The sequence below is a fragment of the Hemicordylus capensis genome, chromosome 4, assembly GCF_027244095.1.
Source record: "Hemicordylus capensis ecotype Gifberg chromosome 4, rHemCap1.1.pri, whole genome shotgun sequence".
NCBI lineage: Eukaryota > Metazoa > Chordata > Lepidosauria > Squamata > Cordylidae > Hemicordylus > Hemicordylus capensis.
In genome coordinates, this window is record NC_069660.1 from 259118011 (window position 1) to 259144164 (window position 26154).

General features: G+C 39.2%; 1 protein-coding gene across 1 annotated transcript in view; it reads left to right on the forward strand.

The window, feature by feature from the left end:
• Positions 1 to 26154, forward strand: part of RP1 (RP1 axonemal microtubule associated) — a 339664-nt gene that overhangs the window by 180851 nt on the left and 132659 nt on the right. The window contains exons 35-38 of the mRNA XM_053242771.1: positions 5047 to 5201; positions 8268 to 8481; positions 11971 to 12158; positions 23013 to 23223. Of these exons, the coding sequence (XP_053098746.1) occupies positions 5047 to 5201; positions 8268 to 8481; positions 11971 to 12158; positions 23013 to 23223 (768 nt within the window). The remainder of the gene's footprint in view (positions 1 to 5046; positions 5202 to 8267; positions 8482 to 11970; positions 12159 to 23012; positions 23224 to 26154) is intronic.

A 26154-nucleotide genomic window follows, 5' to 3' on the forward strand; every position in this document is an offset into this window, starting at 1 on the left:
GGTTTGTCTCATCTCCTGTTACTGCTGCTGATATTGTTTGCTTTTTCCCTTGCTGTTGGGAGGGCCTAGGATTGCAACAATGTTACATTGGGTTAACACTGACTTGGCCTTGATATAGTGGCTGCCGGTGTAGCGGAACCATAGGATTTGGGCTATTAATAGTTCATAGCACCGCCATGTCTTCAAGAGAGAGAGAAATACTGTGTAGCACAGAAAGAAAAATGGGCAGCAGGTGGCAATTTCTAATTATATTGTATGCATTGCCAGGAACTGACAGTGAAAATTTTGTGAAGCCTTTGAGTCTCTTTAAAGAAACATGGCCCTTCCCCTACTGCAGACACCATATTCAGGCATTTTCCAGGTTCAAAGCACAACCAGAGAAAAAGAGAGCAGGTGCGCCTCAAGAAATGACAAAGGACAAAAAGGAGTATACATATTGCAAATGTCTGTATTAGCAATGTGCACAGAATGGGTTTTGCGTTCTGTTCTGAGCTTGGAATGGAACACAAATGGCCAGAACATTCTGACTGAGACACCAGGGCAACCTGGTGTTTCAACAGAACAGAATTGTTCTGTTAGGAAAGTTCCGAATGTTCACTATGTTTTAAAAATTTTTTTTAAAATAGTGAGGGTGGTGCTGGCAGGTGGCAAGAGAGACACATTTGGCATATAATTAATCCAGGCTCTTACCAGCAGTACTGAGGGTGGCACTGGGGGACAGCGAGAGAGGTACCTTCAATATTACATCATCCAAATTCTCTTACCAGTGGTACCAGTACTGCAAGTCGCTGCCACTGCACTCCGGACAGCATCCTGCGTGGTGGTGGCTTGTCTCCAGAGCTCACCTGGTCTCCATAGGCCTGGTGAGCTCTGGAGATGCATGGTACATTGCCAGAGCATTTCTGCTCATGTGCAGAGGCCAGGTGAGCTACAGAGATGTGCAACCACCACGCGGGATGTTGGCCAGATTGCCTCAGTAGTAACCTGCAGTTCTAGTAACGCTGGTAAGAGAGCATGAATTATTTTAATGTTAGAGGTCTGTCTCTCACTATCCCCCAATGCTACCCATGAAGAATTATGGGGGTGAATGGACAATCCCCACTCACTATATCGTGATATAGTGTTTAGATTCATAGATGGGGTGGCCATTTTTGCAGCCTCTAAAATGGGTTGACAAGATTATTCCTCTCCCCATGCTGAATGGAGATGTTCAGGTGGGATGTGCAAAATGTTTCGGATACAAAATGTTTTGTACCCGAAATGGGCCATTTTGGTGTTTTGAAGCCAAAACGAAATGCCTGATTGCAACTTCCAAAAGTTTTGTTTACAAAACAAAACGTCCCTGTTTCGGGTACAAAATGTTTTGTTGTTTCGGAGCTCCATTTTGTGGTGATCTCTGAGTCAGTCTCCATTGTGTCTTTGACGTCTATTTGAATTTCCTGCCCTTCCAGCCTTCTGATCAGTGACCTAAACATGGGCTGACCTGCTTACAATTCCCCCCTTGTTCCCCATTGGCTCTTTTGCCTCTTGCCACTCTTTTTACTGACCCCACATTGGCCAGAGGAAGGGTCAAAGAAGGGGCAAGGGTGGGGGAAGTTCAAGGAGGGCTTTTCAATTTATTCAACAAGTTAATTACTCAGTCACTCTTCTGCCTTTCTGCCTCATTGAAGAGAGAGAGAGAGAGAGAGAGAACACTAGCTTGCATTGCATGCCTCAAGTTGCCATGATGCCATGCCATTGCCTATGCCTGCCTCTTTGCCAGCCTGCCAGCCTGCTATGGCTACTGCATGCCAGCCTGGGAATGGATTTATCTGCTCCATTGCTTTTGTGTTCCAGAAGAATATTCTTTCACCCCCTTGAGAGAATCGCTGCCTGCCTGTGCCTGCTGTGTCTGTCTGTGCCAGCCACCAGTGCCACTAGTCCCAGACCCTGTGGCCAGTGGCCAGACACCCCCTTTCCCCCAGATTTTCAAGTCTTTTGCCCCAGCCCCCCCCCAACCCTGAAGACTGAGAAGATTGAAGAAGAGTAGACTCAAAGACCAGACCACAGAAGTGGAAAACTGGACACACAACGTGGGTGAAACCCTAGACTGAGTGTACCCCCATTTACACACACACACACACACACACACACACACACACACACACCACCACCACCACCCCTCTGGAATTCTGTATTCTTGGGATTTTTTTTCCTGTTTGGAGGGAGGTTTGGGGTTACAATTGAATTTTAAAAGTTGTGTGTTGTTTATGTAATTTATTCAAATGCCTTGGATGGTTTTTCTTTGTTGTGTCTGTATTTGGAAGACCTCATGGATGGGCACAGGCAGACTCTCTCTTTCTCTGTGTGTGTGCGGACTTCTTTGCAATGAGGATTGGGCCATTTTGGGAGGGTGGTATAAAAATTGAATAAATAAAATTAAATAATAATAATAAAATTACTAAATAAATATTGTGTGTGACTTTTAGCAGCAGCATCATTTTTGTTCAAACTAGATTGCTTGCATCTACTCAATAGGTTGTGCTGCTGGTGCCACAGGCATCTGTTGCAGAAATGTAAAAGAAATGCACCAAAAAATTGTGTGCCATTGTTGTCATCATCATCACTCTTTTACTTGTGTAGGTGGGAGGGTGGCCAAACGTCGCTGTTCTACTGGCAGAATGTTGTTTGGCACCTTTCCTTATTAACCCACTTTTATGGTCAGGTGCCAGATGTAGCTGTGTCTCTTGCTTGTGGATGAAAAATTCTTGGGGGAGGGAGGGAGGGCAGGGCACATTGATGCTGTTGTTGGCCCTAGTCTGCTGCCCTAGACTGCTGCATCTGTGATATCAAAGTTGCTTGCTTGGTGTTTGCTGACTGCTGCCACTACCCTGCATTGGGAGGGGGCACGTGGGTCAGTGAGCATTTCATAGTTGTTGTTTCACACTGTTGTGTGTAGAACACTGGCATTGGGGGGGGGGTGGAAGTGTGTGACCTTTGGATACCTGCCTGGTTCTTTGCAAAGCTCTGCTGCTGTTGTTGATGTGTGATGTTCATGTTATTTGGGGCAGAATTGGGGCATAAAGGGGGCTTTGGGAGCAGAAGTGGGTCAGGTGGTAGTGCCCCAATGGGTGCCTACTGCCACCCAGATCCCAAAGGAACTGGGCAAAGGAATGATTTTTTAAAAAAATTCTTAAGTTTGCGTGTCTTTGGGGCAGATTCGGGGCAGAAAGGGGGCTTCGGGGGCAGAAGAGTGGGTCAGGTGGTAGTGCCCCAATGGGTGCTTGCCTGCCACCATCCAGATTTCAAAGGAATTGGGCAAAGCACTGATTTTTTGTGATTTGTTGAAGTTTTACACATCTTTAAGATTTTTTCCCATAGGGAATAATTGGGGATTCAGCAGCCCCATAACTGCACTTGGGGGGCACCAGGGTGGCCCAGAGTGAGTGGTGGTGTAGTGCACATAGAGTGCCAACCACTCCCATAGGTTGCTAACCCATGGGGTACAGGGCTTTGCTGTTTCTGAGATGTTCTGAGTGTAGATTCTCTGGTAGCATATGAGATTTTCAATGACAAACCACGAATCCATTCTCATTACACTCAAAATACCTCAGAAACAACAAAGCCTTGTACCCCATGAGTTAGCAACCCATCCTGGTACCCCCCAAGTAGAGTTATGGGGCTGCAGAAACCTCCATTATTCCCTATGGGAAAATTTTAAAGATGCGTAAACTTCAAAAATCATTTAAAAATCAGCCCTTTGCCCAATTCCTTTGAAATAATTCTGGTAGCTTCCTTGCCCCCATTGGGCACTACCACGCACCACACTCCGTGCTAGGCCACCCCTTTCCCCCTGACATGAAGTGATACATTTGCTGGAATCCCCATTATTCCCTATGGGAAAATTCTTAAAGATGAGTAAACTTTAAAAATTCACAAAAAATCAGCCCTTTGCCCAGTTCCTTTGACATTTGGGTGGTAGCTTCCACCCATTGGGCACTACCACCACCCCCTACTCTTTTTTGCCCTGGGGCCCTTTTAAAAAATCTGAATTGATTTGGAAAATTTGGGCACAATTTGGGCAAAATGAAACAGGGGTGATTGGGGGGGTGGGGTGTCAGATTTGGACCCAAATTGAAACATGGGTGTTTCATTTTGGGTCTGAACTGAAACACAAAAATCGTTGCGTGCACACCCCTACAGTCTCCCCCTGTGCAGTCTCCCCTTTTTTTTAAAGCACTATTCTGCAAGCATGGGTTGCAGTATTGCAGGTGCAGAAAAGGGCAACCAAGATGATTAGGGGCCTAGAGCACCTTCCTTACAAGGTAAGGCTACCACACCTTGGGGGGTTTTAGTTTAGAAAAAAGATGGCTATGGGGAGTCATACATGGTGTGTGAAATTTTTTCTCCCTCTCTCATAACGCTAGAACCAGAAGTTATCCCATTAAATCGATTGCCAAGAAATTTAGGACCGACAAAATGAAGTACTTTTTCAAACAATGCATAATCAAGCTATGGAATTCTCTGCCAAAAGATGTGGAGACAGCCAACAGCCTGGGTGGTTTTAAGAGTGGTTTAGGTAAATTCATGGAGGAGAGGTTTATCATTGGCTACTAGTCTGAGGGCTATAGACCACCTCCAGCCTAAAAGGAAAGATGACTCTATATACCAATTGCAGGGGAATAACAGTAGATGAGAGGGCATGCCCTCGACTTCTGCCTGTAGGCTTCTCAGAGGGATCTGGTGGGCCACTGTGTGAAACAGGATGCTGGACTAGATAGGCCTTGGGCCTGATCCAGCAGGGCTGTTCTTATATTCTTATGTTTGTGTCCTGAGCACACAGAATTAACCTCTTTTCAGTGAGTAATCCTTTCTCACTGCTCTGCTGTTTGGCATGGGGCTACCCTCCTGAGCAGTTATGTAAACTTATATAATTTTGTGTGGATAATTTATCTGAATGCTCACCTTGTTGCAATAGATGGTCTTTTCCTTCTCTGTGTATGATTTTATAGTGTAGAGAGCATTGTAGTATTAATGTTTACTCTTTATCTAATGTTCTTTTTATAGTGTATAAATATATCATTTCTGTGCACATTGGAGATCTCTGGGGAGCAGAAACATTCTCAAACCTCTACATAACTCTTTATGGTGAAAGAGGAGACACAGGTGTCAGAAAACTGCAACATTCCCTCATGGCAGGAGAAAAATTTCAGAGGAACAAGGTATATAAAAAATAAGAAATCCCTAACGGGAATACAATGAAATGTAAACTAATTATATACCAATAAGTTTATCAAACAGTGGTATATCAGACATCATGAACATTTGTTTGCTTAGTTTCCAGAGTCAGGGTTTTGTCCCAGAATTCTACCACTAACTCCTATTTATGGTATTAATAGATATTTTGTTCCTACATAATGAATGTTAGGAGCGGGTTTTGTCTCAGGGGCATAGACTTGCTGCTGAGAGGGTGAGAAGGAATAGCCATACTATTTTCCATAGCTCTTTTGAGAGGGCAGTAAATCGAGCTGGGTGGACATTCTAGCAATGACGTTGCACAACAAGGGTGTTGCAGAGCCAGTATGGAACATTTTTTTAAAAAATCAATCAGCATCAAAGGTTTTCTGCATTGGCCGGGCTGCAGGAAGAGAAAGCAAGTAATTTTGCTCCTTTTTAAACTTAAACAGAAGATCTGGTGCTGTGTAAGGATGACTCTGGAGGTATAATAGCACAATGAGAGGATGCACAGGCATCAAGGACTGAAAAGAAGGCAAAGTTTGCAAACTTGCAAACCCTCATGAGGAGAGGGGACTGTGTTGCTGTCACTAATGACATCATGCAGGCAATTGCCAATAAAAGCTCATGTCACTTGCTGACCACAGTTCCACAAAACAATTGTTTTTCCATTAGCAATGTAAGTATGAGCTCAGAAAGAACACCAGTTTCCCACAGATAAAAAATGAGGGTTTGAATGTTGAGATAATGTATTATGCCCACTGCAACAAACGGGTAACAATGTGGCATTTCTCATGCATAATATCAGATTTCTGGGAAGCAATTTCATTTAACATTGACAATATCACCCATTACAGCATGAAACTCTAGTCAGTATGGCCTTTTTCACAACTGCATGAGAGGGCATCAGGGAAGGCAGTGGGGAAGGCAGCAGAAGCTCGTCTTCCCTGCAGAAAATCTGGCGGCTAGGTCTGGGAGGATCAGGGTGCACAATCCCACTCGCCCAGACACTCAGCTGTTTTCCCCAACAGTGCAGAGGTATGGGAGCTGGGACACATCTCTTGGCCGCTGGAACTACCACAAAGCACTGTGCAAGTGCACAGTGCATTGTGGGGATACCCCCAGAAATGGGCAGGAGCCTGTCAGTGATGCAATGTCAGCTGAAAGCAACCGGCGCTGCACATGATCCAGAAAATGGGGCTAAGGGGGCGCTCACTCGTTTAGGAGGCAGACTCCCAAGGTGGGTTTGCTGCTGGAGTGCTGCCGGGGTTGGGTATTATCCTGGTGGTTCTCATGCACAGCCAAGGCTGGGCTGGGCTTTCTTAGCCCAGTCTTGGCTGTACATGAGAACAGCCTCAGTATCTAGCTAAGAGAGCTCAAGTTCCTGTACATTCTCTGTCTGTGGTTTCATCAGACCTCATGTAGGCTAGAAATTACAAGATAGAATGTCCCTTCTCAAAGAACACGATCCCCTCATCAGTCTCTCCTGTGTTTGCTGCATCTCTTGTTTTGCCAGTACTCATTAGCACAGTAGCAAGGCCACACAACTGTACTTTGCCAAATGCACAGATATGCACACACGCACATGCACATGCACACTTTTCGATGTTCTGAACGTCAGTAACATCTTAAGTTTTTAATCTGCAAACCACATAGAGATTTGTATATGGGGCAGTATATAAATGCAAAAAATAATAGATAAATAAAAACACCACAGACGATCTTGGACTTTGAACACCAGAATGATTTAAGCTCCACTTCGGAGACCATATGAGGGTGCCTTGGTGTCTTTAGCTGGAAACATGCTGACTACCTACTGTCACTTTCTCTACCAAGCCGTCACAGGGTGTTTCTCAGAGCAAGATACAATGCCCTACCATCATCAGTTTTATCTGGAAGGTTTTTTAAAATTCCTTTGGCCAGTCGAATTTGCCCTTGTGGCTCAGGAGAGGTCGAGTCTGTCTAGCATGTGCTGTTGTTTTGCTCTTTTTATAATGACAGTAGGCATAATCTTATTTCTCCCCTGCTATCACACTTTCCTGGCCAAACTGCTGAATTTTATGCCACACTCCTTCTTGCAGATAGGAAACCTTCTATCACCTACAATGTTGCCAAATTTTGTGCGGCTGCTGTTAAGATCTGCCTGCCGCTACAAGAGGTTTCTACGCTGGTGTACTCAGTATGACTGAATTCCTATCTGAATGTAGTATTTGTTTGTATGTACAGCTGATCAATGATCATAATAAATGTATTCATTCAATAACAACAACATTTAAAACGAATCAAAGCAAAATGAATCTACTCAAAGATTGACAGTCTGGGATATCCTAATACTCTGTCATAATAGCTCTGGAATAATTGGTGATTATACTTTGCTCATAAAAAATATTGTATTGTAATACTAACAAGATATACATTTCAACTTGATGGCCTAGAATCATATCATTTTATACTAACATTATATTTTCATATTGTCTATTATATCCTTTGCTTAAACTGTGTTGTCATTTTCCTATTTCTTTGCTGGGTTTTTTTATTTCCCTTTCCCCCTCTGAATATAGTTATTCTTTCCTAGACTCTATCCTATTCTATGTCTTCCTCTATAATCAAAATTTTCTTTTTTATGGGAATACTTTCACTCTCATTACAGCTTTATTTCTGAATTTTCCCTTTTCAAGAGAACAGTGTTTTTCATCTTCTGAGAAATTTGGAAAACGTGAAAAAATTTTCAGGAGTGATGATCTTCTTGGTGTTAGGAGCATGTTCGCATAACTGGATTACATTGTTCGTTCCACATGTGCTAGATGATTGGTAACCTTATAAATATTAGGAACATGGAAAGTAAGATAATTGTCAAATGAAATTCAATGAGAAAAGTCAATGTGTTTGAAGCGGGAATATTCCTTAATGTGATTAAAAGCTTGGTAGCTAGGCACAGAGTCTAGACTGTGTTCAGGATCTAAATCAAAAATTTCCTCAGAGCTCAGTTGTACTCGGATTTGATTAGCTTTGTTTTGCTTTGTTTTGTTTTATAAAGTAAATATTTCTTTTAGGTGGACTCTTTTGTAGTGGAGTCCGTCTCCTTAAGCCATTTGAAAAAGATAGTTGTGGGACATGATGGGGACGGCTATGGAGCTGGACTATACCTCAAGATGATAACAGTTAAGAAGTCAGAAGACTCAGATAAAGAATGGCTCTTCCCATGTTGGAAATGGCTGGATACTCATATGGGAATCTGTGGCACAGTTTGTGAGGTTAAAACAATAGGTAGGTACTTCTGAGTGCTAAGTGCCTACTTCAGCTTGTCCCATTTATTGGTAGTAAGTATTTTATTTCTGGCTTTTTGTTTAGTGTTACTATTTGACACTGTAGTAAGATATTTAGTAATCCAAAAACCTTCAGTATAAGATAAGAGATGCTTTGCATTTTCACTAGTGCTTTAAAAAGCACTATAAAAGTTAAGGTGCCCATCTTAACTTCTGCACCATGTGAACTGTAAATACTTTGTGCACTCTAGTATATGATGATGGCTTTAGAAATGAGGCTCCATGCACCCACACTTTGCCTTGATCAGAGATTCATCAGGCAGAAATTCATCAGGAGCATCTCTAGGAAGTGATTAGGGAAATTGCACCTGTTGAATGTCTGCCAGATGCATCCCTCCCCAATGTCCAACTGAAAGACCAAGGCAAAGTGTATATGTGTGTGGAGGGTACAGTGTTTTGGAAGGCCGTACCTTTGAGGTTGTGAGGGTAGGTTTCATGTCATTTTAAATTAATTCACTGATCTTCAGTTGTTCCTCATTAAGCAACAGATTACTCTACAAAGCATTTTTTTTACGATTTCATATGCCTATACATTTTTTAAAAATGAATGAACAGAGCAATTCATACTATGGTTACATTTCTGTCTGAATAACTGTAACCCACTGCAAAAGATGTGCAGATCTTTTCAGAAGTGCAATGGCATGTGGACTGTATGGTTCAACAGACCTTCTGTTCCATGCAGGTGTAAACTTCTTCAGATCTATTTAATACAACAGCTTCTATTTTTTTTAAAAAATGTTTATTTTATTAAAAAAACAAAGCATGATTACATCTCTTGCAACACAGAATAAAGTAAGACCGATAAATCAATTCGGAGATCAAGAACAAAAAAGCATTTAAGACAATAAAAAAAGTACTAAAAGAGAGAAAGATATGATTACTTCCACCTGCTGGTCTTAATGCAAACATAGTCACGATAGGTATACAACATAGATTACAAATTGAAACCAGACCTCAGGAACAAATGATGGCCTTGTCGAATATTAAAATTTATAAAAGTTTCCCAAACCAGCATACATGACTCTATTGAGGAATTGTTCATATAAGCAGTAACCTTGGAGATGGAAGCATAATCCCATTTTAAAAACCAAGATGGAATCACCAAAGAATGCCAATCAGTAGCATATAACATCCTAGCTGCTGTAATCATGTATAAGGATAACTCGGTACACTTCATGGGGATATAAAGTTCCATCATATTTAAAAGAAAAAGTTCTGGCAAAAAAGGAAATTTAATATTTTTTAGAAGTAACTGTGAGCAGGGGCGCACCAAGGTAATTTGGGTGCCCGGACTGCCCAGCTGCAAGGACCCCCCCTGTGTGTGCCAGCCCCCCCCCAACCACCTTGGGAGGCACCCTGCCAAACCTCTGCTGATTTTTTAAAATTCTTACCTTGGCCGGGTGTGGCTGCGCAGGGGGGCGGGGGACGGACAGTCCTACTCCCTTCTCCCCGCCTCCCCCACTGGCAGCGGGGACTGGAGCGATGCTGGTCCCATCCATTCAGGCCAGTGTCTTTAACAAACTGCAAGGTGCGCCTGCACAGTTGAGATCGTCACAAGCCCATGACATCAGCCTTGAAGTTTGTTAAAGACGCTGGCCCGAATGGATGGGACCAGTGTCGCTCCGGTCTCTTCAGCGCTGCTCTTCTAACTCCACCCCCTGCAGCCACCCCTTGGCTGCAGTAATAATAATATTTTTTTAAAAACAGCTGAGGTTGGGTGGGGTGGGTGCAGAGTGGGTGCCGGAGGCCCCAGGCCTCAGCCATTTGGAGGCCCCCCACACACACACACCTTGGAGGACTGGACTGGGTCCCCAAGGTCCAGGGGTTAGTGTGCCTCTGACTGTGAGCAATTCATCATGCCAGAGGGAAACACTCCCTTGTTCGAAAGGAAAAGGATTTGCAAAGATGTCTACTGGTAGGTCTGTTACATTTTTTCTGGGAGTGCATTTGTCCCTTTAACAGTTTCATCTGGTGATACTTCCCATAACTTTATGTCTGTTTCCAAAAAAAGTTTCATCTCTTGAATGTAGCCAGTGTGGTGTAGTGGTTAGAGTGCTGGACTAGGATTGGCGAAACCCGAGTTCAAATCCCCATTCAGCCATGATACTTGCTGGGTGACTCTGGGCCAGTCACTTCTCTGTCAGCCTAACCTACTTCACCGGATTGTTGTGATGAGAAATTTAAGTGTGTAGTACACCACTCTGGGGTCCTTGGAGGAAGAGCGGGATATAAAATAATTAAAATTATTATTAATAATAAAATAATAATAATAATAATAATAATGTCTGCCTTGCAAGCAGCTGATAAAGGCACAGAAACATTGCTAGAAAAAAGACATTCTTGTCAATTGTGTGCAGTATATTATCTCTTTTACTCGGGGCTGTAAAAGACTGCAAAGCTATTGGTGCAAATGTAGACACAGACATGGAATTGTTCTGAGGTTTTTCGGCAGTGTTATACAAAGATCTGGCAAATGTCTCTTGTGCAGATTTTGCTATATTATATGTTCACTTGTCAGTATCACACAACGTGTTCCTATTTATGGCCCGATTGCAAGTGTATTTCATTGAAGCCATTTGTTATCTCCACCTGTCATTATCTCTCATGCTAAAGCATGCTTGTAGATGATATAGTGGAATTTATGGGGCATTGATTGCCTCTATGAGAACAATTAATTAGGACTCTGAAGGATGCTGCCTATTCCTTAACAATTGACTTCAGGACTGAGAAGCCCAACTGGCATTTATGAGAAGAGCTCTAAGAAGAGATTTAGAACCTGAAAAAAAACACATCAAGATGTTAAATTCTTAAAGAAGAATTGCAGTAACTGTTTTGATGTGATATTATTGATGCTGTTGCCATGGTTACAGCAAAGCCTATAAACACAGCAGTGGGCACAACCCAGTCAAAGTTAAGCACTTTTTAGTCCCACTGAGTTAAGCACATGTGCTCTCCCCTGCAAACTAAGCAAAGAGGCACCTTTTTAAAATAGTGTTTCTCTTTACTGAGCAGGGAGAGCAACTGGCCCTATCCACCACCTGCACAGCATCCTTCCACTGGCTGTTGCTGGTGTCTATCTTATTTATTTATTTTTCGATTGTGAGCCCTTTGGGGACAGGGAGCCACTTTATTTATTTATTTATAAACTGCTTTGGGAACTTGTGTTGCTAAGTGGTATATAAATATCCATTGCATTCATATTCAAATATCATATTCAAATATCCGTTGCTATTGTTAACCGCCCAGAGATGAAAGTTTGGGGCGGTGTACATATTTAATAAATAAATAAATAAATATCCATAACCCTCCCATTGAATTAAATTAAACCTTAAAGTGCAGACTCACACCCTGTGTTTACTATCAAAACTGATATCTGATTGTTTATGACTTTTATTATATTATTTTGGTTTTATCTTTTATTCTTTTTAAGGTAAAAGATTGACTTCTTGTTCAAAAGATCAAATCAACACAAAGTCCTCAGGTCTATGGATAATGGATATCACTGGGTCTGACACAAGCACTGAAATTGATCCTATTCAACTTACCTTCTGCTTCTATGGAGATAATGACTGCAAAAAGTTGGCACTTCAGATTTCAGGACACGCAACACAAATCAAAGTAATTCAATGTGTGTTTTTACAAGGAAAGCCAAAATATTTAGACATATGTACAGCTGTCACCTAGAATAGATGAAGTAGTCATGGGATATTTATTTATCTTATATATGTGTATGTGTTATTTTAAAACTACAAGTCAGCCCAAAGACCACTTAACCCATTTTATATCTCTTTAGATACTTCCAAAGGCATTATAACTATTTGTATTTATTTATTTACAGTACAAGACCAAACATAACGTACATACAACAAACAGCAATAATAAAACTATCAGAAGAAGAAAAAGGAAAAGAAAAGAAAAGAATAACACATAAAACATTATAACTATACTAACTAGTGATGGGAGAATTTCAATTCACAAATGAGTTACTCATTATGAGCACTCGCAGAAAAGTCCTACAGCCAGATCCTGTGCATGTCTTTTTAAAAGTAAAATCCACTTACTTCAGTCGGATTTACTTTCAGCAGTGTATGCATAGGACTCTGGATTAACTTTGGCTTCTAAGACTTCTAAATTGAATTGTAATTTGGAACTTCATTAGATTGTTTTAAAATTTCATCTATTTTTTCTTCAGATTCTGGGCACTAATTTCAGATCAGAGCTAAGCAAGGACTCCCAAAAGCGTTCAAGGATTGGTGTGCATTGATGCTCCCATGCCTTGAGGAAAATGAAGCTGTGCAGCCATGCACTTGTCTGACCAAGCTCTGAGAAGTGTCCTAATCCAAACAGCCAACATTATGTGCACATTTATTGCTGGTTCTGCTAGTTATCCCCTAGCCTATGTTTTCATGATATATTTAGCATTATAATGAGATGAAAAAAGCCTTTCTCCTTAATGCTTGGGTGTTCAATACAAATGCTGTCTGAGCTGTAATTGATGTCCAGGATATGGACTAAAAAGAGACCTATGTTAAAAAGAATTCTCTGTGCACATGTAAAGAATTCTGATTATACACAATCTGAGCTGTAGAATAATTTTTGATAGTTTGATCCAAATATTACAAGCTAAACAAATTCATATTCTGAACCATGAATTTTGGCAACATCGTTTTGAGTCCTAGCTTTGAATCTTGTAACAATTCATTTTGGGATTTTTTTATTTTTATTTTTTAGCAAGGATCTCAGCATTTTGGCATGTGTACCCATGTGCCTTTTCAGTGAAGTTGTGTTTTTCACAACCAGTGGACATGTTTTTATAGAGACCTAGTTCCTATTAATTCGTGTAATGGCTGTACATACTTTCAACATTTCCTGGGAAGGATGCTCATTCTCTAAAAGTCTGTTTCAGATTAAAACAGCTCTGAATTCTTGCTTCTCTCACTGCAACTAGATTGTATCACATATAAACAATTTAGCAAGTGTGAAATTTGAAGGCCTCAGATAAATGGTAGATTATAAACCAAAGGATTAATATCTTTTAATTTTCCCATTGGTTAAAATGAAATCATTGCAGAGAATCCAACAAAAGATCGTGCATTTTTGTCTGAAGGCAAAGCTGGCCTAAGGACTTCTTCATGCATTATGCAAGCAAATCCAAATTTGCTACCAAGACACAAAAAATACACTCTACATTAAATGTGTAGGCTGATCCTGAGGTTTTTGGAGTTAATAGCAGTCACAGGGGAGGGAGTAGGATCAGAATGCCGATAACTGCGCATACAGTGTGGATAGTTAACTGTTTTGCACTGTGCATAATCCTGACAAAAATTGTGTCTCAAACCTGCTATTGACCTCTAAAGGGAAGCTTCCTTCAGTTCCAATGGAAGCATCCCTTCGGGACCAATACCATCTTTGGGTGTGTGTGTGTGATGTCATTGGGACTGCAGTGCAGAGAGAACAGATTAAATATATTCTCTACATGCACTACTGTTTCAATCCCCTTTGGGTCCTCCCACATCTATTATTTTACCTTTGAAAAGAGAAACATGAGGTCAAATTACATGTTTAATATAACCTGTACTTCAGCCTTGAATCTGAATGTAGCAGAGAGCTGTTGTGGCCAATCTTTACTCCTTTATGTAATACTTATTCTTGTGTAATACCTGTATCTAACACAAGTTTGTTGCAATCACATTGTCCATTTTTTAAAATAGAATTTTAATTTTCAAATTAAAAAGCAGATAAATGAGAGATACAACAAAAGTGTTCAGAAATATCAAGCAATACAAATTATGAAAAAGAAAAAGAAACAGCAAACTCTTCCCTCACTTTTCACCACCCATAGTTTGGTAACTGAATAAAGAAGCAACCTCACATTTCATAATTACAGATAAGAATGATAAAGAACCAATTCTATTAAGTAAAAAAGAATCATTTCTATAAAAATGCCAAGAAACACCCTTTTCTGCAATGTTTACCTTATGCAGTGTTTACCTTGTATAAACAAAAGATCATAAATCAAATCCTGACATTGGGAACAAGTGGAGACCTTGTTGAATGTTGTAATTTATAAAAGGCTCCCAAACAGACATAAATGACTCAGAAGACAAACCCTTCTTGTAAGGAGAGACTTTCAAAATTGATGCATAATCCCATAATTTCAAAAACCAATCGTTTAAAGAGGGCATCACAGGTACCCGCCAGTTTGTGGCAAATATAATCCTTGCTGCGGTAATCATATATAGATAGCTCATTAAATTTAGAAGAAATGTAAGGTTTTGTCATACTGAGAAGAAATATTTCTGGAAGAAAAGGAAGCTTAACCTCTAAGATGTGTTCAATTTTCTTATGAATTTGCTTCCAAAACAGTTGAGCTTTATCACAGCTCCACCACATATGATAAAATGAACCAGGATGCTAGTTACATTTCCAGCAATTCTTCAAAAAAGAGTCATCTATTTTGTTAATTGTCAAGGGAGTTATGTACCATCTAAAAAAATCTTATACCAATTTTCTCTTAAATTATTGTTCAGGGTAAATTTAATGTTCTTCTTCCACTGATATTCCCAATCAGACATATCAATCAACCTGTTAAAATTCTGCATCCATTTTATCATGCATGTTTTAATCTGTTTGGTCTCTGTGTCATATCTCAATAACAATTTGTATATTCTGCCTAACAAGTGATCCATATTTTGAGTGATGAGATCCTCATAGTCAGTTAATTCTCTCAGCTTTCCACCCTGTATCTGCAACTCTTTCCGTACTATTGAACTGATCTGGGTATGTTGAAACCAAGATGAAGAATGTGGCGGTTGTTCTGAAGATTTACTTTGGGCTAAGCGTTGGGTTAAACTATGCAGAGTATATGAATTCTCTCTCCAGGGTGGGGGCAGGGCCTAAGTGCCAAAAGGGAGCTCATTTCTTTAGCTCCACGTCTCTCAGGTTATTTATAAATAATCAACTCGAAGAAGTTGGAACGGAGGCAAGAAGCTGGTTTTCCACAACAGTGAAGATCTTCTGTATCCGTCTAACTTCTTTTTGAAGAAGTTAGGGCGGTAGGAAGCCTTCACTCTGGAATCCTTTCTTGGCATACCATCTGCTGCTGCCTGCATCTGAAAAGACGACGCTGGAAGAAGCGAAACTATGGTTACTATTCCCCCTACCCCCCTGTGCTATTTTTATTTCCTATATTCCTATATCACAGACTATTCAGACTCAGCTGACTTTACTTTCTAAGACTCACTTAAGGAAAAAGCTTTTTCCTCTTTCCCCCCCTCTATCCACTATAGCATTTTTGGAGTTGGGACAGATTAATTTTTAAGAACTGTTAAACCTTCCATTTCTTTGTTATCCTGACTTATGAGTTTCTCAGCATTTAATTAGACTAAAGTTATTTTTGTTTCCTCTTTTTTTCTTCGCCTTCAAGAAGACTCCTTAAGATATATTAACGTGTTGATAAAGGTTATCTTCAGCATAAGTTTTTCTTCTACGGGTTTCACTGTTTTATGGTTTCTCTTCCTTTTTTTCTCTTTCTTTTGAGACAGTTGGATTATAAATATTCATTTCCCCCCCAAAATATAATATACAGCTTTTTTGGGTACGCTGGCTTTACCTCCTGGACTGTTTTTCTTAGCGTAGTAATTCTCTTCTTAGGTTTTGAGTTGCTTTGGATTTGTTGTTCATTTAACAGCTCCTTATTAACTATCTATTTGGAAAATCATTTGAAGAACTAATTGGAACAATATTATCGTTTAGATTATAATTATTGGAGATTACCTGGAGACTACTTGGTAGAAGAAATCTATATTACTTTCTCTTCCCCCACCCCCCGCCTTCCTTTCCTTTGGATTGTATAAGAGTGGAGGGTTCCATTCTCCCATGACTAGGGGTGGTGGTGCTTTGAGGAAGTCCTGTGGCATAAGAAGAATTGTAACAAGGCCTTGTTACTAGTCCACTAGATGGAGCTGACGACTGGAAAGAACCATGACCTAACAGACTAAGGTTTGCTTTCATCCCCATTACAGATGCAGTGAACTCTTAAAAGAAATCATTGGACTCCAAATATTGTACTCCTATTGATTTTTCCTTACCAATTTAACCAATCTATTTTCAAATTATAATTGGTTTACAATAATACTCTTATATCTATATGTTTTATCAGTTTATTTGACCTTTTGAGCAACCAGGTTAAAAGTTTATACATTTAGATTATAATTATTAAGGTTAATGAGATAGCTTAGCATGTTCATCCCCAGTTGTTATAACTGCTAGTAGGATTGATTATTGTGAAGGGGGAAATTGCTTCATTCTATAAACCTATATAATAAGTGTAATTATTCTGACTTAATCCCTGTTTTTAAACTGCTATTACTAAACATAGTGTGAAAGGGAATTTTTGTTGTTATTGTTGTTGTTGCTTTTTTTAGGAATAATAGGTGGTGTCTTTTGTATTGCTAAGATAAAAGTGTATACACTTACCCATTGCCTTTGACATTAGGATCAATACTAATAGAAACTTTTAATCCCAGTGATTAAGTAGCAATTATTAAGAATTGTGTGAAGAGGGAAATCTATATGGATATAAGTATATGAGGGCTGTTGAGTTGAATTGGCTGAGTTGGTTTGGAAGGGATAGAATTTATTGATTACAGCTGAAACAGTTATTGGCCTGTCTATATAGATTTATGTACAGATACCTATCTGCAAAATCCATTAGAAGCATGCATAAAAGAGTGAAAGCACTGTTCAGATGAAGAATCAGATACTGATCCTCTTTCCGGCTCAACCCCTTTTGCTAAATTTCAAGAGACACTTCTTAAGGAACTCCATAGTGTTTCTTCATGAATTCAGGGCCTGGCTGCTAAATTTGACAACTTCCAGATGGAGGTCACAGCAAAACTTTCTGATGTTACTCAAAAACTTTCACAATATGATCAACTTACCTCTCAGGTTAATCAAGTCCAACAGGAACTAACAGAAGAGAAAACATCCCGAGAAGCAGATCTTAAGCGATAGAGGATCGAATTGAAATTTTGGAATCTAAACAATGCACATCCAATTTAAAGATCCGAGGATTGCCTGAGCAATTTGGAAGAGAAGACCTTCATTCCTCCCTGGAAACTTTGCTTTTGGAATATTTGGGTTCTGGAGATTCTTTAGATATTTTGGAGGCATACAGGTTGAACTCCAAATACTCCAGGGAGAGGAAAGTACCTAGAGACATTCTAGTTAAATTTTTGAGTAAAGAGACCAAGGAGTCAACCCTTCAAGCACAAAAAAGAGCTCCTCTTGAGTATAACAATATTCCTTTAAAAATCCTTCCAGATGTTCCCATTGATATTCTATGTAAACGACGAGAATTAAAATTTCTGACTACTATGCTTCAAGAAAAGAACATAAGTTACAGATGGTGGATTCCCTTCTGTCTTGAGGTTTTCTTGGATCAAGGGAAGGCACAAATGTTTAATCCAGTGGATGCTACTCATTTTTTAGAGTCTTTACATGTTTCAGAACTACCTTAGAGCAACCAGTTGACAGCCTTCCAGAGGAACAGAAAAGTGATCAGGCCTCTGCAAATTAGCACATTGTTTAACAGTAGCTCTTGGACATGGCGGATTTTCTTAGGAAACTGATTTCCATAAACATTAATGGCTTAAATACTCCATCTAAACGAAAGAAGATTTTCTTAAAATTGAAGAAACAAAAAGTGGACACAATTTGTCTTCAGGAGACACATATTAAGACAAGCAATTCCAATTTATTGACTTGCAAAGCATTGGGTCAATGTTATGTTGCCTCTGATTCTAAGAAGAAAAATTGTGTGGCAATTTACATCAAAAATTTGAACTAGTCTTTAGAGAAACAAATACAAGATGATTGTGGTCGGTTCATTATATTAAAATTTCAAACTATGCAGCAAAACAAAATTACCATTGCTTCTATTTATGCTCCAAATGATAATAAAGCCCAATTTTATATTTTTAAAATTCAGCTTTTGTTGGACACTGCGGAAGGTGAACTGTTAATCTCAGGTGATTGGAATGCTCTTCTTTCCCCATTAATGGACAAATCGGGTCAGCATAATAAGAATTCTGAAGGTTGCCTAAGAATGTTTTGGACTATATGAGAATTTTATTGATTGAAGACGCATGGAGAAATAAACACCTATTGGAGAGAGATTTTACTTTTTTTCCTCAACTTCATCAAACACACTCTAGAATTGACATGTGTATGTCTCAAAGTCATTGCTATCTAGAATATATGATGCTGAAATCGCGCCTTCAACATATGCTGACCATAACTGACTGATAGTAAAATTCCAATACTTGGGACACCGGACAGAAGAGATGGAGATTGAAAATTTTTCTTTTACAACAAGAGAAAATTTTTTTGAAATGCAATGATGAACTGTTATATTTCTTCCAAAGAAATAAGACGTGTGATGTTTCTATTTTTCCCGTTTGGGACTCCAGCAAGACTTTTATGAGCGGAATCTTCATTTCTGAATCTTCCAAAAGGAAGAAAGTATTACAAATACAAAAAGATCGGATAGTTAATGAATTATCCCGTTTAGAAGCTCTTCACAAGATTAATCATTCCCAAGTTATTTATCAAAATATTAGAGAACTTCGTAAGCAAATGGATCTCATAGAATCCAAAGAGACATTTAGGAACATGACTTATGTGAAACAGAGATATTTTGAGAAAGGTAATAAGCCAGATAAGTTGTTAGCATATAAATTAAGAAAAGAACAGGAAAAGAGAATTATAACATCGGTCTGGAATGGCAAGGAATTTGTTAGGTCAAACCAAGAAATGTCTGAACAATTTGTACAGTATTATTCCAAACTATATAAAGAAGACAAGAAAGATCCTGAGAAAATTAAACAATTTTTAGAGGAAATACAATTGAAGTCATTTTCAGAAGAACAGAGGAGCTGCTTAAATAAACCTATTTCTAGGGATGAAACCAGGGCGGCAATAAAAAATCTTAAAAATAACTCACCGGGTTCGGATGGATTATCTTCATTGTACTACAAAATGTTTCAGGACAAATTAGTTGGACCTTTAACAGAAGTAATGAATGCAATTTTATTTCATTACACTTTACTGGTTTCTTGGCAAGAAGCATTCATTTCATTAATTCATAAAGAAGGGAAAGACCCAACATGACCAGAATCATACAGACCTATATCCCTTTTAAATGTGGATTACAAAATTTTAACTTCAGTCTTAGTGGCAAGATTAAGAAATTTCCTGTCTGAAATAGTCCACACTGACCAATCCGGTTTTATCCCAAAAAGACTTATGAAAGATAATATACGATATGTTTTGAATGCAATTGACAAAGTAACCATTACTCGTACAAAAGCAGCTATGATTTTCCTAGATGCCGAAAAAGCCTTTGACAATTTGGAGTGGCCTTTCCTGTTCTCAGTGTTGGAGAAAATGAATTGTGATAAAAAATTTATCCTGGATTCGTAGCATATATCAACAGCAATCAGCAAAAATTATTGTTAATGGATCCTTGTCTTCAAAATGCATCATCAATAAAGGTACCAGACAAGGTTGTCTGCTTTCTCTGTTGCTGTTTATACTTGCTCTTGAATCTCTGGCAGCAAAAATTAGACAAGAACAGTGGATTCAAGGTATCAAAATAGGGGGCTGTGGACATAAAATAAAACTATATGCTGATGACATGTTGCTTTCTATCACGCAAGTCAAAGACTCTTTGGATACATTAATGACACAGATACATAAATATGCCTCAGTTTCTGGCTATAAGATTAACAGAGATAGAACTCAGATCATGACATGGAATCTTTCAGAAAAAGAGAGAGAATACTTTCTAAAGTTTTAAGATTACAAGTAACGAAGAAGCCAATAAAATATTTGGGGATTAATCTTACAAGGAGCAATAAAGATCTGTTTAAGAATAACTATATTCCAACTCAATTATGGCTGATCTAGCTAGATGGAAGAAGCTGACCTTATCTTGGCTTGGGAGAATTTCTGCAGTAAAAATGAACGTATTGCCTAAGATGAACTTTCTTTTTCAAATGATCCCTATAAAGATAGATGACAAGATATTGAATAAATGGCAGAGTCAGCAAAATTCATTCATTTGGAATTATAAAAAACCCAGGATTCGATTTAAGGTGATGCAAGATTCCAAAGAAAGAGGTGGTCTTGGAGTTCCTAACTTGAAACTTTACTATCATGCTAGTAGCTTGACTTGGATTTCGAATTGGATTTTATCCCCTTACGGAAGTTTTACCCGAATGGAGGAACTTGGTCTTACTAGAGGTTTGCATAATTACTTATGGATTTCTGGTTTGAGGAAAGATCTGCAGATACAACAACATACTATTCGACATAGTCTGGGATAAATACCAGAAAAGAATAAGTCCTAGATTATCACCTTTGGCCTCAATACTGAATGTTTTTTTCCATGAAGAAGAATTTTCTTCAAAGTATAACTTTTGGTGAGGCAGTCTATACTCCTTTCAAAGTTTGGCCCAATATTTAGCTCTGGACAAATCAGTTTCTTCTGGGCAAACAACTCAACAAGCAGCCTGGCTTCAACAAGCTCAGATCAGCTCAATAGTTCAGAAAGAGTTACAGTTACAGGGTGGGAAACTTAGAGATTTGACTGAATTTGAAGAATTAATCACCCAAAACACTGATCATTTATTAGGCAGAATTTATAAGCTATTACTGAAGTATGAAACTGAGACAGAGCAGATAAAAGAATGTATGATAAAATGGATGCAGAACTTTAATAGATTGATCGATCTCTCTGATTGGGAATTCCAATGGAAATAGAATGTGAAATTTACTTTGTGTACCAATCTAAGGGAAAATTGGTATAAGATGTTCTTCAGATGGTATATAACTCCTTTGACTATTAACAAAATATATGATTCTTTCTCCAAGAAATGTTGGAAGTGTAATTCACATTTAGGTTCATTCTACCATATGTGGTGGAGTTGCAATAAAGCTCAACAGTTTTGGAAACAAATTCATATGAAAATTGAACAAATCTTAGAAGTTAAAATTCCCTTTCTTCCAGAAATTTTTCTTTTAAGTATGATAAAACTTTATATTCCTGCTAAATCAAACGAATTGTGTTTATATATGATTACAGTGGCCAGGATTATATATGCATCTAATTGGCATATTTTGGAAATCCCTTCTTTAAATGATTGGTTTTTGAAAGTGTGGGATTATGCTTCAATTTCAAAAGTTTCGGTTTATGTACATGGCATGTCTACTGAATCATTCATGTCTGTTTAGGAACCTTTTATAAATTGCAATATTCATTATGGTCAAACTTTGTTCCCATTTTCTGGATTTGACTTATAGTGTTTTTGATACGTAACTTACAAGAAGCTGATCAGATTCGTTTTTACAATTCTAAGAGTCTGGATTTCTTTTGCTTTATCTTGTTCTAGATACTTTTTCTCTACTGATGTAATTAATTAGAAAAATGGTTTTTCATCATGAAAAATGAATGGTTTAAAATTGTTTTTATGGTGATTTGTCTTTGTCCTCTTTGGTCTATTACTTAATAAAAATTCTTATTTAAAAAAAAAATGAATTCTCTCTCCAAAATTTATACTTGTACGAAGATTCCTCTTCATAGAAATAAACATTCAAGATTGAGGTCAAAGGTGATAGCATTGGACTTATTTTTTTGATATTTATCCCAGACGTATAAAAGACTTTGCCTAATGGTATGATGTTGTATCACCGGATCTTTTCTTGAGCTTGTAATCCACAAATAGTTATGCAATCCTCTAGAAAGATAGAACTTTCCATTCCAGTAAGATAACCGTAGGAGGATATAATCCATTCTGAAATCCACGTCAAACAGCTGGCATGATAGTAGAGTTTTAAATTAGGAACACCTAGTCCACCTCTTTCCTTTACACCTTGCATAAGCTTAAATCGTTTTCTGGGTTTTTTATTACAGATAAATGAATTGAGCTAACTCTGCCATTTATTCAATATCCTATCTTTAATCTTTATAAGGACAATTTGAAAAAGAAAATTCATCCTAGGCCATTTTTAAGTGGACATTTAATATGTCTTCAGTGTACATTCACATTAGCTTGTGAAGAGAACCTACTTCTTTGTTATAGCTTTTTTAACCATAAAAGCCATCTCTTAATTAAAAAAAAAATCTCTTTTAAATGAGATTAAAATCTCATGTGATCAATGCAGGGTTTACCAGCAGCCTATATGAATAACTGTATCTAATGCAGAAAGGTGCACAAAGACATTGATATTTATTTTAAATATCTAGTGCCATTCAGTTATTCAATCTCATTCATACAAAAAGAGAGAAAAGAAATTATAGAACTGATATGTTGCTTTAGTGACTGAAATCATTAATACATCAAACAAAAATGTCAGGGAAATTGTGTTATTTCAGGAAGAGGCTTTTGACTTTGTTTTATTTTTATTTAGGATGAGCTGACAAACATTGGATCCCTTTACAAGATTCAGGTATCTGGTCCTCATAATCAGCTAAAAGAGCCCTGGTATTTTTCTGTGCTGCATATGAAGCATACCAGCACCAACCAAGAGATGTGGTTAGCTTTTGACTGTTGGTTCACACCAAATGAAGAGAAATACGTTGAACTTCCAGCATTCTGCGCAGACAAGGATCCTTTGCCTGGTAAGATGAATATGTTTTACTTAAGAATCTGAAGACTTAGATGCTCATGCACAGCTGATGTCGAATGTAATGCAAGCTTATATATGCACTTCCTAGATAATGATTTTGACCTTAGATTGTAAAGTGATGGAGTCCTTCCAATGAATGCATTTTTTGTCTTTAATGTAGTCTGCTGTGTGAAACTAACAGCCCAGTCCTATTCACAGTAGCACTTACTTCAAGAAAATGTGTGTAGAATTGGTATGCCAGGCACATAGCCCTTAACTGTGTAAATATTGTGTGAACACAAGCATCGAGGTTCTCCACCAGAGTTGCAGCCTTCCCCCCACTCCCCCTTGCATTTGTTCATCATTCTATGCTGGGTCCTTCAGTCTGCAGAAGTTACTCTGAGGGTAGAAAAGGCTATAGCAGAAAGTAGAATCCTAGTGGCTCAAGCAGAACTCCTCTTACAGTAATCTTGTTCTCACCCAGGGTAAGGAAAATAAAAGCAGCTAATAACTTATATACTTAATAGGAAATGAGCCCCATTTAAAACAGAAGGACTTATTCCTATGTATGTAGGCGTGTGCAAGGACCGCTGTTTGTGCACCAGTCTGAATTCGGATTGGTCCATGTCCAGTGGACTGATTCAGCTGAACCTCAAACTGGTCCGGCAATTTGGCACCTGCATGCATGGAGGCCATGTGAATGCTGGAGTGCTGTCGCACATACGTGCTGCTGCAGGGGGGAGTGCCACAGCAGCAGCAGCTGTTGCTGCCTGGAGCGGTCTGTGCACATACCTGTGTGTAAGCATGTAGGATTAGGCTGTATGTTTCATCAGCAACCTTCTAATATTTCAACCAAATTCAGTATACCTGTTCCACATTATATTTTGGTCTACTATTTCACATCAGACAAAATACAATGGCTTATATCCCACCCTATTCTTTTACTCTAAATATCTGTCACTAACAATGGAGAAATAATGCTATTGTGAGTGAAACAGTCATTAGTTCCTACCTAGAGTCAATATTGCTATGGTGACTATGCTGAATAAATGTATTATGCATCATTTAATATAGTGCATTAAGTAATTTGTCAGATGAAAGTAGAGTGGCTTTGGATGTGCATGTTGCTATTGTTTTCCTTTAGAGAGATGCACTTGCAAGAAGAGTACCCCATTCGTGGTAACATAGCTCCTCATGACACTGCTTTGTGCTCAACATGCTCTTCCTGTTTCCTTTGTTTACTATAGTGAAAAGGAATTTTATCATGAAGAAAGAAATATAATGTAGAGTATAAAACTAGTGCTAAAAGTTAGATTTGGGGTGGGGGGCTAGATGCTCAGTAGAGAAAATCCTTTATTAAATTAATAGCATATATGTTTAAGTAACATTTGAAGTTGGGATCATTTATCATTTAGCCAAAGTCCAGGATGTGTGTGAAACTTCCCATAATCTTTAGATTATGGGAAGTGTTCACAGTTGTCCTTAGTATGGAACAGGACTGCTTGCTCCAGAGTAAGGGTTCCCAGCCATGGGTCCATATGTGGTGTTGGACTGCAGCTTTCTTCACCTCCAGCCACAATGTCCAAAGGCTATGGGAGCTGTAAGGACTCCTGAGTAAGAACTCCTGTTCCTAACTGACAACTACCCTGTTTCCCCGAAAGGAAGACCTACCCCGAAAGTAAGACCTAGCAGTAATTTCTGATGTACCGCTAATTGCCCTAGTGCATTTTTGGGGGCTAAAATTAATATAAGACACTGTCTTATTTTCGGGGAAACACGGTATGAATGCTATCCTGTAGATAGCCGGTTTGATTCAAACCATGGTTGAAACCATGGTTTGATTCAAACCATGGTTTGAATCAAGCCAGCCCAGTTGAGCTGGTCTGTGTTTGAATCAGACCGGCCCCCCAAAGAGGGTTGCTGGCCTGAGTTCGAACCAGACTGGCCCCTATTCTAAGAACCACTTAACAGGCCAGTTTGGGGATACTTGTAAAGAGGAATCCTTGAGGATTCCCCTTTACAAGTAAAGAGGGCATCACTAAACCCTGTCCTAAAGGTGCTGGGGATGTGGTGAGAGAAAAGGACCTCCATATCTTTAGCAGAGGCTGTAAGGCAGTGGTGGAGACATCAGGGGTGGTGGTGGGGGCTCCTCCAAGCCCCTCGCTGGCCTCCTGAATGACAGCCCAGGCTGGCTGTGGCCCAGTTTGGGCCTCCACACATGCACAGAGGCCATTTCTGTGACCTCCGTGCTTATGCGTAGGCCCAAACCAGGCTGCAGCCAGCCCAGGCTATCATTCAGAAGGCCAGCAGGAAGCTTGGAGGAGCTCGCGCCTTCTGCCACCTCCGATGTCTCCACTACTGCCTCCACTAAAGATACAGAGGCCACATTCTCTCACTACCTCCCAGCACCTTTAGGATCGGGATTAGGGATACCCCCTTTACTTGTAAAGGGGAATCCTCAAGGCTTCTTTACAAGTATCCCCAAACTGGCTCATTAACCGGTTCTTAGAACCAGGGCAATCTGGTTCAAACTCAGGCCAGCAACCCTCTTTGGGGGGCTGCTCTGATCCAAACACAGACCAGCTGAACTGGGCTGGCTTGATTCAAATTGGTTTGGCCCAGTTCTGCCAAAGCCAGACTGCACTGGGTGAGTTTGAATCTGGTCCAGATTCTAACTGATCTGGACAAACAGCTGTCTCACACACCCCTACTATCCTATGACAGAATGCAATCTTTTATGAAGATATTAGGATTTTCTTTAGTGAAGAACTTACTCTTTGACAACACTTAGAAAAAGGAAAAAGAAATTCCTATATGTGTTTTTGGAATCTGAGATTCCTTAGAACAGAAGTAAAGAACAGTTCTAGGACTGTCAGATTTAAACTGGAGAGTGGGCCTCACCAAAACTCCATGCATCTCTCCTTGCTTTATTTGTATTGCACAG